Source organism: Apium graveolens, chromosome 1 (genome assembly GCF_009905375.1).
Source record: "Apium graveolens cultivar Ventura chromosome 1, ASM990537v1, whole genome shotgun sequence".
Classification (NCBI taxonomy): Eukaryota; Viridiplantae; Streptophyta; class Magnoliopsida; order Apiales; family Apiaceae; genus Apium; species Apium graveolens.
Genome location: NC_133647.1, coordinates 47,372,066 through 47,385,617, shown reverse-complemented (window position 1 = coordinate 47,385,617; position 13,552 = coordinate 47,372,066). Strand labels below are relative to the sequence as shown.

Here is a 13,552-nt window from a genome sequence, read left to right as displayed (position 1 = left end):
GAACTTGCTTAAATGAATAGACAATGGTTTGTAATAAAGAGAGTTTGTGAGACTTTGAATGTTGGTTTGTAATAAAAGTAGTTAGCGGTTCTTGTTTTCATACTTCAACCTAAAAAGATCCTGGTTAGTGTTAAAGGGGTTTAATTTCATTTCTTTATTAATTGTTAATCAAATTGTACAGGTTTGGTGATTAGCTAGTAACCCCCATACTTATACCCCGGGTCTGGAGGGCGTTACAGGTTTGGTATCAAAGCTGTAGGTTTGGTCCCTGAAAATAAGAACATTAGGATTAAGATAGGATAAGGAGATCACATAAGATAGGGATAGTCAAATTAGGATGAATAGTGTTAGGATTTAGGTCAGATTAGAATAGGGAAATAATCTTAGGATTGTTAATGACCTTTTCTTTTCTTTGGTATATTATCAGATGGCATCTTCGGGTTATTCTACATCTTCCGAGAGGACAGTCACTGGGCCAGTAGCACCAGCCATACCTCCAGTATCTGAGTATATGTTTCCTCCTCTACCACCTCCACCACCATTGCCACAGGAGCCGGTACCAGCAGTACAGGGGATAGTGCATGACCCCATAGAGATGTTTGATCCATTTGAGTTCTTCGAGCCGATGGTTCCTTTACCTATTGAGCACCAGTTTATACTAGGTATTGAGCAGGAGTTACCACCACCACCATTGTTACCTCCTATACCAGTGCATGCCCCAGAGCCGGACATAGTTCAGATGATTCCAGTAGAGGGGATGGGAGAGCATGATGTGGATCTACAGTTAGGTTTACCCCAACAGGGTGCAGGTATTCCGAGGGTTCCTTCTCAGGAGTCAGTAGGTCAGGTTGCTCAGCCGCATATGGTACCATACCATGAGTATAGAGTTATGAGGGATGATGTGGAGTATTGGCGGGCACAGTGTCGGGAGATTATGCATCTGTTTGATCAGAGGGAAGAGGACCGTTAGCGGCCCTACAACCGGATTATTATATGAGACAGCGATTACAGTCAGTGTTGATGAGTGCTACTTGGGAGCTGGATGATTTGACTCATGATGGACCTCCTTCTTTTACAGAGTTCTACAGGGTTTTTCGCTTGGCACAGACTTTGGTCCAGGCACTTAGAGAGGAGCTTAGGCGTATTCCGCCTGGGTTCTGAGACAGGGACAGTTGAGACAGTGACTTCAGGGTATAGATGTATATAGAGGCAACATAGTATAACCTAATGAGTAGTGTGTATGTGTGTATCAGTAGTTTAACTTGTAGTAGTAGTTTAACTTGTAGCGATAGTGTGACTTGTAGCCGTAGTGATGACCAGTAGCCCGAGACTTTTTGTATCAAGCATTTACACCTGAAGCTGGTGTCACATATATATATAAGATGAACTTTTTCAAATTCTTTTATTTAAATTTCAGTCTTTACAGTTTTATAACATTTACTTTCTCTTTACAGTTTTTCATATTATAATTCCTATTGCAAAAAACACAACTATTTTATTTAACTGTTTACATTTCCAGTCTGTACACTCAGCAACTGTTTTCTTTAAATAAACCATGTTATGAATACAGGATAAATTGTTTTCCATACATATTGTCGATTGTTTATTAAACTGTTAAATAAATATCACCTGTTTTATTATCAGAAGAAGATGGCACCAAAAAGAAAGACTAGGGCTGAGACCTCTAACAACAATTCTGAAAATCAGACTAATGAGACCATGAACCAAATGTTCCATCTGATGCAACAACAGATGGTAATGATGCAGCAACAGATGCAGCATCAGCAACAGCAGATACAACAACAAATGTTACAACAGCCACCTCGTCCTGAGCTTCAATTACCACCAGTATTACCTGTTGTTACTTTTAAGCAATTTCAGTCAGTTAACCCTCCAGAGTTTGAAAGGACTACTGATCCTATTAAAGCTACCACCTGGTTAAAAGAAGTAGAGAAAGCGTTCGCACTAGTGAAGGTAGGTGAGGATTAGAAGACTAATTTTGCTAGTTACTTGTTGAAAGGAGAGGCGAATTATTGGTGGGAATCTAAAAAGGCCTTAGAGGGTGAAGAAGTTATTGCATGGGATAGGTTTAAAGAGTTGTTTTTAGAAAAGCATTTTCCTCGCTATGTGAAGAATCAAATGCAGATTAAGTTTCTAGAACTGAAGCAGGGAAATATGTCTGTGGCAGAATATGAAGCCAAATTTACTGAGTTGGCTAGGTTTGTTCCAGAACAGGTTGACACTGAAGAAAAACTAGTTCAAAGGTTTCAAGAAGGGTTACGACCATGGATTCATGGCCAAGTTGCAGTTTTCGAATTAACGACGTATACCGCCGTAGTTCAGAAAGCTTTGATTATAGAAGGGGAAAGTGAAAGATCTCAGCAAGACAAGGGACAGGGAAGTTTCCAAGATCGCTCCAGCAGAAAGCCGGGATTCCAAGCCCGAGCAAATTTGAATTTTAAAAGGATAGGACCAGGTTCACAGAAGGCAGATAATCATTTCCAAACCTCCAGTCAGCAGGGAATGGTCAGCGTTCCAGTGCCGTACTGCAAGACATGTAATCGAAAGCATACCGGTGTATGTATCAAAAGGGATATAACGTGTTATCGGTGTAAGCAGAAAGGGCATTATTCTAACGAATGTCCAACAGGTAGAACAGCAGAAATGACTTGTTTCCAGTGTGGAAAGAAAGGGCATATCGCCAGAAATTGCAAAGGATCAGCTATGGCAGCCAGTGTTCCGAGAATGTTAGCATTACCTCCGCCGCCGCCTAATCAACCCAAAGCAAGAACTTTTAACATGACCATGAAAGAAGCGGTGCAGAGTCCGAGTGTTATTGTAAGTACACTTTTGGTGAATTCTGTAATTTCAAAAGTATTAATTGATTCTGGAGCTACTCGTTCATTTGTTTCTGAAGAATTTCTTGATAAGTTACATTGTGAAATCGAATGGTTGGGCGAAACGTTAATTATAAAATTAGCGAATGACGACCAAGTTCCGGTAGATCGAGTATGTCCTGCATGTGATATAGAAATAGCCGGACATCATTTTTCGGTAGATTTAATTCCTTTTAAGCTAGGAGAATTCGATATTATCTTGGGAATGGATTGGTTAGCATGTCATAATGCTCAGATAGATTGCGCGAATAAGAGAGTCAAATTGCGAACTGCGGAGAATGCAACAGTAATATTCAAAGGCGAAAAACAGCAGAAGAAATTTCTTACTGTGATGCAGACTAAACGATTACTTCGACAAGGATGTGAGGCGTACATAGCTTACGTGTTAGATACCGAAATAGGAAGTCCTAGAATAGAAGACCTTCCAATTGTGTGCGAATTTCCAGACATCTTTCCAGACGAGCTTCCAGGGTTACCACCAGATCGAGAAATTGAGTTCACAATTGATCTAGCACCAGGTACAGAACCAGTTTCGAAAGCTCCATATCGGATGGCTCCAGTCGAAATGAAGGAATTGTCAACGCAACTGCAAGATCTTCTAGACCGAGGCATCATATGACCTAGTGTATCCCCATGGGGTGCACCGGTGTTATTTATGAAGAAGAAGGACGGCAGCATGCGATTATGCATTGACTATAGGGAATTGAATAAACTCACTATCAAGAACAAGTATCCCTTACCGAGAATCGACGATTTGTTCGATCAGCTAAAAGGAGCAGCATGGTTTTCAAAGATAGATTTGTGATCAGGCTATCATCAATTGAAGATTAAAGCTGAAGATATTCCAAAGACTGCGTTTCGTACAAGATATGGGAATTACGAGTTTTTGGTAATGGCATTCGGTCTGACAAACGCGCCAACAGCATTCATGGATTTGATGAACAGAGTATTCAAGAAATATTTGGATAAATTCGTGATTGTATTCATTGATGACATCTTGATTTACTCCAAGTCAGAAGAAGAGCATGCAGAACACTTGAGGATAGCTTTGGAAATTCTGAGGAAAGAGCAACTATACGCAAAATTTTCGAAATGTGAATTCTGGTTAAGAGAAGTACAATTTCTAGGGCATATTATCAGTAGAGAAGGCATCCAAGTTGATCCAGCGAAGATTGAAGCTGTGTTAAATTGGGAAAGACCAAGGACGCCGACAGAAGTTCGAAGTTTCTTGGGATTGGCAGGATATTATCGAAGGTTTGTCAAAGATTTTGCGAAAATAGCAACGCCGCTGACCAAGTTAACTCGAAAAAGTGAAAAGTTTGAATGGAGTGATAAGTGTGAAGAAAGTTTTCAAGAGCTGAAAAATCGGTTAGTAACCGCACCAGTACTTGTATTGCCAGACGAGCTAGGAAATTTCGTCATTTTCAGCGACGCTTCGTATCGCGGGTTAGGATGTGTACTGATGCAGCACGGTAACGTCATCGCATATGCTTCGAGACAACTTAAACCTCTTGAACAAAAATATCCCACTCATGATCTGGAATTGGCAGCGATCGTATTTGCGTTGAAGCTTTGGAGACATTATCTCTACGGTGAAAATTTTGAAATTTACACAGATCATAAAAGTCTAAAGTATATCTTTACGTAAAAGGAGCTGAACATGCGACAACGTCGATGGCTGGAATTGATAAAGGATTACGAAGTCACGATTAGTTATCATCCAGGGAAAGCAAATGTTGTAGTAGATGCGCTGAGCAGGAAAGAAAGATTGAATCGGTTAACTTCGTGTGAAGACTTAATCAAGGAATTCGACAAATTGGATATTGAGATTCGTATTCCCAATGAATCTGCAGAAGCTATCTACACTATGACTTTCCAACTGGAATTGTTAGAAAAGATTCGCTACTGTCAAAATGAAGTGATGAGTTAAGATGACAACCTGACGGGAGAAGAAATCACAACTCAGAAAGATAATGAAGGAATTTTACGCTTTGCGTCGAGAATCTGCATCCCTAACGTAGTAGAATTAAAAGAAGAAATAATGCGAGATGCGTACTATTCGAAGTATTCCATTCATCCAGGAAGTACAAAAATGTATCGTGATCTGAAAGAAAACTTCTGGTGGCCGAACATGAAGAAGGAAATAGATGAATGGATAAGTAAGTGCTACACATGCCAGCGAGTTAAAGCGGAACATCAACGTCCGAGTGGATTATTGCAACCATTAGACATTCCCGAATGGAAATGGGAACATCTAGCGATGGATTTTGTGGTAGGACTACCAAGGACAAAGGCAAATCATGATGCGATATGGGTAATCATTGACAGACTCACGAAGTCGGCACATTTTCTACCAATCAATGAAAGATTTTCACTCGACAAGTTAGTGCACATATATCTCAAAGAAATTGTGATGCGACATGGAGTTCCAGTATCTATCGTGTCTGATCGAGATCCTCGTTTCAACTCAAGATTTTGGAGGCAATTTCAAGAATGTCTTGGAACTAAATTGAATATGAGTACCGCTTATCATCCGCAAACCAACGGGCAAAGTGAAAGAACTATCCAAACGATTGAAGACATGCTACGAGTTTGTGCGATCGATTTTGAAGGCAGTTGGGATGAACATCTACCCCTAGTGGAATTTTCTTATAATAACAGTTATCACGCCAGCATTGGAATGCCACCGTATGAAGCATTGTACGGGAGAAAATGCAGATCACCAGTATATTAGGATGAAGTTGGAGAACACAAAATTTTGGGTCCAGAACTAATTCAACAGATGAAAGAAAAGATTGAACTCATTCGAAAACGACTCGATGCAACGCAAAACAGGCAACGCAAATATGCAGATCAAGCCAGGAAAGATATAGACTATCAGGAAGGAGAAAACGTACTACTCAAAATATCGCCATGGAAAGGATTAACCAGATTTAGCAATAAGGGTAAATTGAAACCATGTTACGTTGGACCGTTTGAAATTTTGAAGAAAGTGGGAAAAGTTGCATACGAATTAGCTTTACCGCCTCATATGCAGCATATTCACAATGTGTTTCACGTGTCCATGCTTAAGCGATATAATTCTGATTCTAGGCATGTAATCGAGTATGAGCCGATAGAAATCCAACCTGATTTGTCTTTTATAGAACAGCCGGTAAGAATTTTAGATCGGCGAGAGAAAGTGTTGAGAAATAAGTCTGTATATTTAGTGCGAGTGTTGTGGAAAAATCCTATGGTTGAAGAATCAACCTGGGAACTCGAAAGTGAAATATTAGAGAAATACCCTCATTTGTTTTCATAGAAGATTCTGAGGACAGAATCCTTTTAAGGGGGGAAGGATGTAACGACTGGGAACTTTATGTTTATATTATATCATGATTATAATAAAATATGTGAATTGATGTGTCATTTATGTGTGATTATCTGATAAACCCTATCTGTTACGTGATACTTGTATTCCATGTCATTTCTGTATTTTTAAGGTATTTTTCAGATATTTTATTATGTATTTATAGGTTTTATTTCAAACGTTTTATGACCCAAACGATGATTTTAAGGCCAGTATTTCAAATAAAATAATGGGCCTTATTTTTCATCAAATGGCTTTTACAATCGCCTTGTTCTGAACATCTAGATAATTTATAAATTTTCTCATTTTGCGAAAGATGATTTTTCCGGGCCCCATTGGGTGTCAAAAACCCCACAAAAATCATATTTTTATAAAATTATAGGACTTTCATTTATATTATTTCTTTGCATTTTTGCATTATTCACAATTTTTGGGAATTTTTGGCATATATATTGCATATATAAAATATTTATAAATTAAATTTTAATACTCAAAAATTATAAAAATTAGGGCCCAATATTTTTATTTAATGTATAATTAGCCCCTTAATTTTAATTAGGAGTATTATTTTTACTACTATAAATAGCCTAATTTTTATTTAATTAATTATAATTAATCATTAAAATCTGCAAAATTACCAAAAATTCTCTTAAATCGGGTCGGGAAGAACAGGTTCGGGTCGAAGAATCAAGTCGTGATTTCTCACTGATTACAGCATCAAATCGTGTGATTCAAGTACTCAAATCGAAGGTTTTGATCCGTTCTTTCTGTTTCTTGCATCAATTTCACGTTTTATTGCATCATTTTTTATTTTTGATTTCTAGGGTTTATGTTTGAATTAGGGCTTTTTGATTCTGGGGTTATTGTGATGTTTTGATGATTGATATAGTTTTGTTAGATGATTTACAGTCGATTCATGGTGTTTAATTGAACAAACGATGCTTGGATAATGATTCACGATTTTTAGGGTTTAGGTCGAATTTTCAAAACACAACTCGATGATTTCTGTGAATATTTGGTTCTTGTAATGTTAGGGCTTTGATTGTATATGTTCTTAGCTTCATTTTGCACTATATAACGTTTGATGTTATGTACAAATGAGTGATTTGGATTTTTGGCCGGAGTTCTTGATGATTTTGATCGGAGAATGATATCCAGGGATGTTTCTGGTCGATTTTGGCCTGAAACAGATTGGGGAAGTAGTTTGGGATGTTTTGGGATCAAAAACGGAACCAAACGGTGTCTGTTTGGCCAGAAATTGGACTCGCCGGAGTCCGGTGAAATCGCCGGATTCTGGGTTTATACCCAGATTCCGGTAGTGTTCTTCACAGACCCGGAATCCAACCCGGTTGATCCGTTTCCAGAACCCGATTTTGATCCACCTTGTCAGATGTCTGTTTTCTGACATATGTTTCTGGAAATTATTTTTACTTTTTATTTTTATTAATTTTAAAAATCAGTTTTATTTATTTTGTAAATTGATTATTTATTATTTAATTAATTAATTTATATTATAAATAATTCTGAATTATTTTCTAAAAATCAGATTGAATTATTTTCTTAATTATTTATTATTTATTTATTACTTATTAATTATTTAAAAGTGATTAATTATTTTGATAATTAATTAAATAATTTTCAATAAATCATAATAAATTCATTTTAATTTCAAAAATTATAGAAAAATTATTTTTAATTCTGATTTTCTTAAATAATGATTTAAAAATTATTTTTGGGTTTTAAAAATTAGTAATAATTATTTATAATGATTAATAAATGGAATTATCAGTATTTAATTAATAATAATTCAACCGTTAGTCCGTTTTGCGTGAAACGAAAGCCTGTTAACTCAGAAAAATGAATCCTTTTCATTAAAAATAATATCAAAGATTAATTTTTTTAGAAGTTAGTTGATTTTGTGACTTGTTTGATTATCAGTCAAGTTACGTGCCGAGACGAGTCCGAAAAATTCCGGAAAAATGGGAAACGAGTCAGATAACGATCAGTTGAGCGATCAGCGAGTCGATTTTGGTTTTAAAAATTATTTTAACCATAAAAATGATTATGTGCTTATGTGCTTATGTGTATTACGTGGTTAATCGAGTCTTACTTGCTTATATGTAATACATGAGTCAGTCATAAGCACATGGGTAGATGTTAGGATCAGTTTGAAGTCGATTCAAGATGCAAATGAAGTACGACGTGACTTAACTAGTCTGTTTTGCCAATAGAAGCTAAGCCATCGAGGCCAGTTGAGTCAGTAATAGTCCAAGGTGATAGACATAAGTGATTCAATTACAGTAAGTCGCGCAGAAGGCAAGTTTTTCCTCTATTCTACTTTCGGAATAGTGATATTGATTCAAATATTTATCACATTTACATTCCCTTGATTATTGTTCTTGATCACTAATATACAATCCCTATTCCTTTGTTCATATTTCATTTCAATTCTTGATTTCTCCGTTTCTTTGGATTCTTGATTCATATTCTGTTGGTAACACATGGAGATTGATATATTTTAGTATTTGGAATATATCAAAGCATACCGATTGTCTCGGTTGCTAAGCGATGGACTGGATAAGGATATTTTGGGATTGAGTGTGTCTTAATCCTGAGGACCGGGATGACTGGTGCCTCGACGTGGGCCGTAGTGCCTGGGTACCCGACTGGATCTATATACTGAGATATGGATCTGCATTATATTCTGACTGATCAGCAAAATATAGATGCGAACTTGTGTCCAATTTAATTTGTTTGTACTCGCCAGTAATGGCCTTCTTTCTATTCTCGTGAGGTTATATCTTGGCAGATATACCTGGGATGGCGGATTTATTTAAAATGCTTTAACACTGTTTATATGTTTGTGGACTTGTTGAGCAACTTTTGGCTCACCCCTTTTGTTGTTATTCACCTTTTTATTTTCAGTTAAGAAGGAATATGAAACCAATCAGGACTCGAGTGGTAAAAAAGCGATTCAAGCCTCGGGATCCTCTTATACCCAAGGTGTTAATCCCAATCCAGGAAGAAAGCTTTGAGTTGCCCGAGCAGGTGGAGTGTTGATAGATAGTAGGTGTGTGTGTTTGAATAAAAGTTGAACTTAGCTTAAAATGAATTAGACAATGGTTTGTAATAAAGAGAGTTTGTGAGACTTTGAATGTTGGTTTGTAATAAAAGTAGTTAGTGGTTCTTGTTTTCATACTTCAATATAAAAAGATCCTAGTTAGTGTTAAAGGGGTTTAATTTCATTTCTTTATTAATTGTTAATCAAATTGTACAGGTTTGGTGATTAGCTAGTAACCCCCAGACTTATACCCCGGGTCTGGAGGGCGTTACATACTGTCTGGTTCATGAGTGACTAACTTCCGTGACGTTTCTTCAAGCCTTGACCTTGATACTCTTGATTTTCTTCAGACTAAATTCTTGTAATTAATTTATTTCCTGACGAGATCTCTGTCACTTGATTAAATCCACAATCTTGATTTATATCACTGAGGCTTGATCAATTTCTTGAGCTTCTTCCAGTGAATTAAGTCTTCAAGTCTGTAGATGAATAATATTTCTTAACCCTTTGACAGATGATACTATGTGAGATCTCTCTGACGATAAATCCACTATTTACTTATAACATTCTTATTTGAGTTGAGTTAAATCTTCGAATAAACAAATAGGCTATGACATATGCCTTTCAAATCTTAATACGAACCATGTCATTCGAGAACTGTCACGGACTAAAACTTCGTAGACCCACATCGTTCACGAATGAAACTATTTGTGGTTAAGACCCAATACGGCCGAAGATTAGAGACATGACATCCAACATGTGAACTAAATTGTATAAGGAATAAGTTAGAATTCGGTGCCTTACAATAGTCATAATTACTTTCTAGGCTGGAGACTTGTCAAGCAAGTCTCCCAACCCAAGTTTAAACCCTGGATTCAACATCTATACAAACCCTAAACTCAACATCTATATAAAGGATTCTACCTTTCAACCTAAAACTATGTCTTGGATTGATTTTCTACAACACGGAGATATGTAGGCACCTTATAAGGACCATTTAGTCTTGAGCACAAGCGCAACCATTAAACTCGAAACTCACGGACCCTAATATTAATTGCAAACGAAATCCTAATTTTATTTCACAACATCTAACGCCGTTTGTGGGAAGAAGACATCAACCATGATGAACATATAGAGTAGAAGCAACAATGGAACTGATGACCCAATTCTGTCACAAACTATCTCATCCACCGTTGAGATCCCAGCTCACTCAACCTACGCCACTCTTGAAGGAGGAGCTCTTATGGTAACAATTTAGCTTGCGGCTCAAACCCTAGGGACGAATCCCCAATTCTAAATCCTCTTCTATGGACGAATCCCCCAACTCTAGATTCACCTCTATGGACGAATCCACAACTCCAACAGATACATATGCCATTGAATAACCGACCTGTTGGGTATGAGATATCGACGGTCGTAATCCCGGGAACTACCAATCCTCATTATGGGATGCCTTTGTTCCTTGAGGTATGAGGGAGTGGCCTATCATGCCACGGAGAAGGATAGACGTCCTAGTACATCCGCGGTGTGACATCTATCCCTGAAGGGCGTGACCTCTCAGGACCTTACTCAAAAAGAGATTCAAACTCATCAGAGGTAGAGACCGCCCCAAGGAAGCGGCGTGCTAGCAAGGAACCTGAGCCAAGAGGCCACCCTCAGCCTCAAGCAACTCAAGGGACGATTGCCCAAGATATCCAAGAGAGGATTAGGGCATACGAAGCCGAGATCCAGAGGTTGAGGCCTGACATGGAGATGCATCTGTTATAACGAAAGTAAGAAAGATTACAATAAACGTAAAGAAAGAACACAAATAGACATAAGTGAAAATTTGTATTGATCTTGAGGAATACAGATTACAACATACGTTTAGATTATGCCCTAGAGAGTTTATATAGTACTCTCTAGGCGGTTACAGAAAAGCCCAACCCCAGCGTATAATATAAGATAACTTAAATGTCGGGTCAATTACCGATTCAAGGCATGTTCTAACAAATCTCCACCTTGACTTGAATCCTCTCACAAAAAACAAATGTACCAGTTGTACCATAATAATGCCAGATATACTAGGAAAAAAACTCTTATGCCTCAGATTTTTCCCTAAAATGGCAATCAACAACTCCCAACATTTAGTAAGTTCAAACAATAAAGAAACTTGCTATGTGAAACCGGCTTGGTGAGCATATCAGTTGGGTTATCAGCAGTACCTACTTTACTCGCCTTGATTCTCTTCTCACTTCTTAGAAAATGATATCTTATATCTATGTGCTTAGTCCACTCATGATGGACTTGATCCTTGTATAAACAGATTATATTGAGACCGTCACAATACATTGTAGCCTGATCATGATGTAGACCCCCAAAGTCCCGATATTTGAGGAAATTACCGATTCAAGCATATTCTAACAGCATCAGCCACCAAGGTACACGCTGATCGGAAGAATAACAGATGTTCTACATCAAGACGAAAGGTTATCACCCCAAGGGCCGATCCAACTAAATAATGCCCCTAGGAGATCCTGACGATCCTAAGCCCCCATTCATAGAAGAGATAATGAATACCCATATCTCAGAAAGTTCAAGATCCCCACCATCAAGGCGTATGATGACACTGGCGATTCGGAGAATCATGTGAGGACATTCTCTAATGCCTTGTTGCTGCAGCCCGTGAACGACGCTATTAACTGTCTGGGAATTCCCTCAAACCCTAGTTGGCATGGCTCAAAGATGGTATAGTCGCCTACCCCAAATCGGTTAGATCCTTCGAGGATTGAAACTAGGCTTCATCAAGCAATTCATCAGTGAAAGAGTGCATAGTTTGGCTTCTCTCCTGGGCCTTAGAGAAAATGAGTCCCTTGGAGACTACCTGAATCGATTCACGAAGGAAGCCTTGAAAGTCCCGGATCTTGATAATAAAGTTGTCATGACATGATAGCCCTTTAGAAAGGAAATAAAAACAAATTCTCCAAGATGTCCTAGCCAAGCGCGCCCCTGAGAGCATGTTACAGCTCCAAGATAGGGCTAGAAAGTATATCAAGGTCGATGAAAGTATGAAGAAGATGGTTCTAAATAATGAGGCCATGAGCAACAAGAAGCGAAAGACGAAACAAGAGTATCGATGCCAAGGAAAAATATCCTCGAACTGGCAAGAACTCCGATTCCACTTCCAAGAAGAATCAAGGACCAAGGATTACGGAGTACGCAAGGTTGAATGCTCCAATGAGCTAAATCTTGTTAGAGATCGAGAAAGATAAGGATTTCAGATGACCAAAGCCACTAAGGGGATACCTCGTAAAGAGAGATAAGGGCCAATATTATAGGTTCCATAAGGATGTTGATCATGACATCGACAAATGCAGACAACTCAAGGACGAGATCGAGTATCTGATCCGAAACAAATTGGACGGTTCACCAAGGGTGAAGATAGCGGAGGCCAGAAGATAGATAATGATCGTATAGATAATGATCGAGATCATAACCCACAGCCCCGGGGGTCATTAATTAACATGATCTGATAAGGGCCAATGGCCGGTGAGACAACAAAGAACTCTCGGAACCGGAGAGAGGAGATGGGCATAGTCAGAGATGCACCTAAGTGTGCTAATACTGAGATGACACTTGAATTCAGTGACACCGACCTTGAGGGGCTGAAATTTCCTCACAATAATCCTCTAGTTATCACACCGATAATTGGAAATTATCATGTCAATAGAGTCATGGTTGACAATGGAGCCTCCGTGGACATTCTGTTCCACGATAAATTTCTGAAGATAGGGTACAATGACTCCCAAATCACCCCTTGGAATGCCCCCATCTACCTGTTCAATGGAGTGGAGTGGAAAGTCGAAGGAGCGATACAACTTTTCATGACTATTGGAGAGGAGCCAAGAGAGGCCACACAAATGTTAAACTTTCAGATTGTGAATGCAGCCTCTATATACAACATATTACTTGGGAGGACAGGGATTCGCCAATATGGTGCTTAAATTCCCAACCAGAAATAGTGTCGGAGAAGAAATATGAGATCATGAAATGGCTCGAAGTTTCCATGTGGTCGCACTTAGGCCCGATGGAATCGGGAGTAAAATAAGCAGTCTGCACAGCTTTAGCCCAAAAATAGGTTGGTAGCTTTGCTTCATCAAGCATAGTCCGTGCAGCTTCAATAAGAGTTTTATTCTTTCTTTCAACCACTCCATTTTGTTTTGGAGTTCCAGGAGCAGAAAATTCCTGCTTTATTCCATGGTCTTT

General features: G+C 38.4%; 1 protein-coding gene across 1 annotated transcript; it reads left to right on the top strand.

Annotated features, from left to right (window-relative positions):
• Positions 1 to 12,828: 12,828 nt before the first annotated feature.
• On the top strand, positions 12,829 to 13,290 carry LOC141668261 (uncharacterized). The gene has a single exon (XM_074475096.1). It carries the CDS (start codon positions 12,829 to 12,831, stop codon positions 13,288 to 13,290), a length of 462 nt encoding a protein of 153 aa, XP_074331197.1.
• The last annotated feature ends 262 nt before the right edge of the window (positions 13,291 to 13,552 follow it).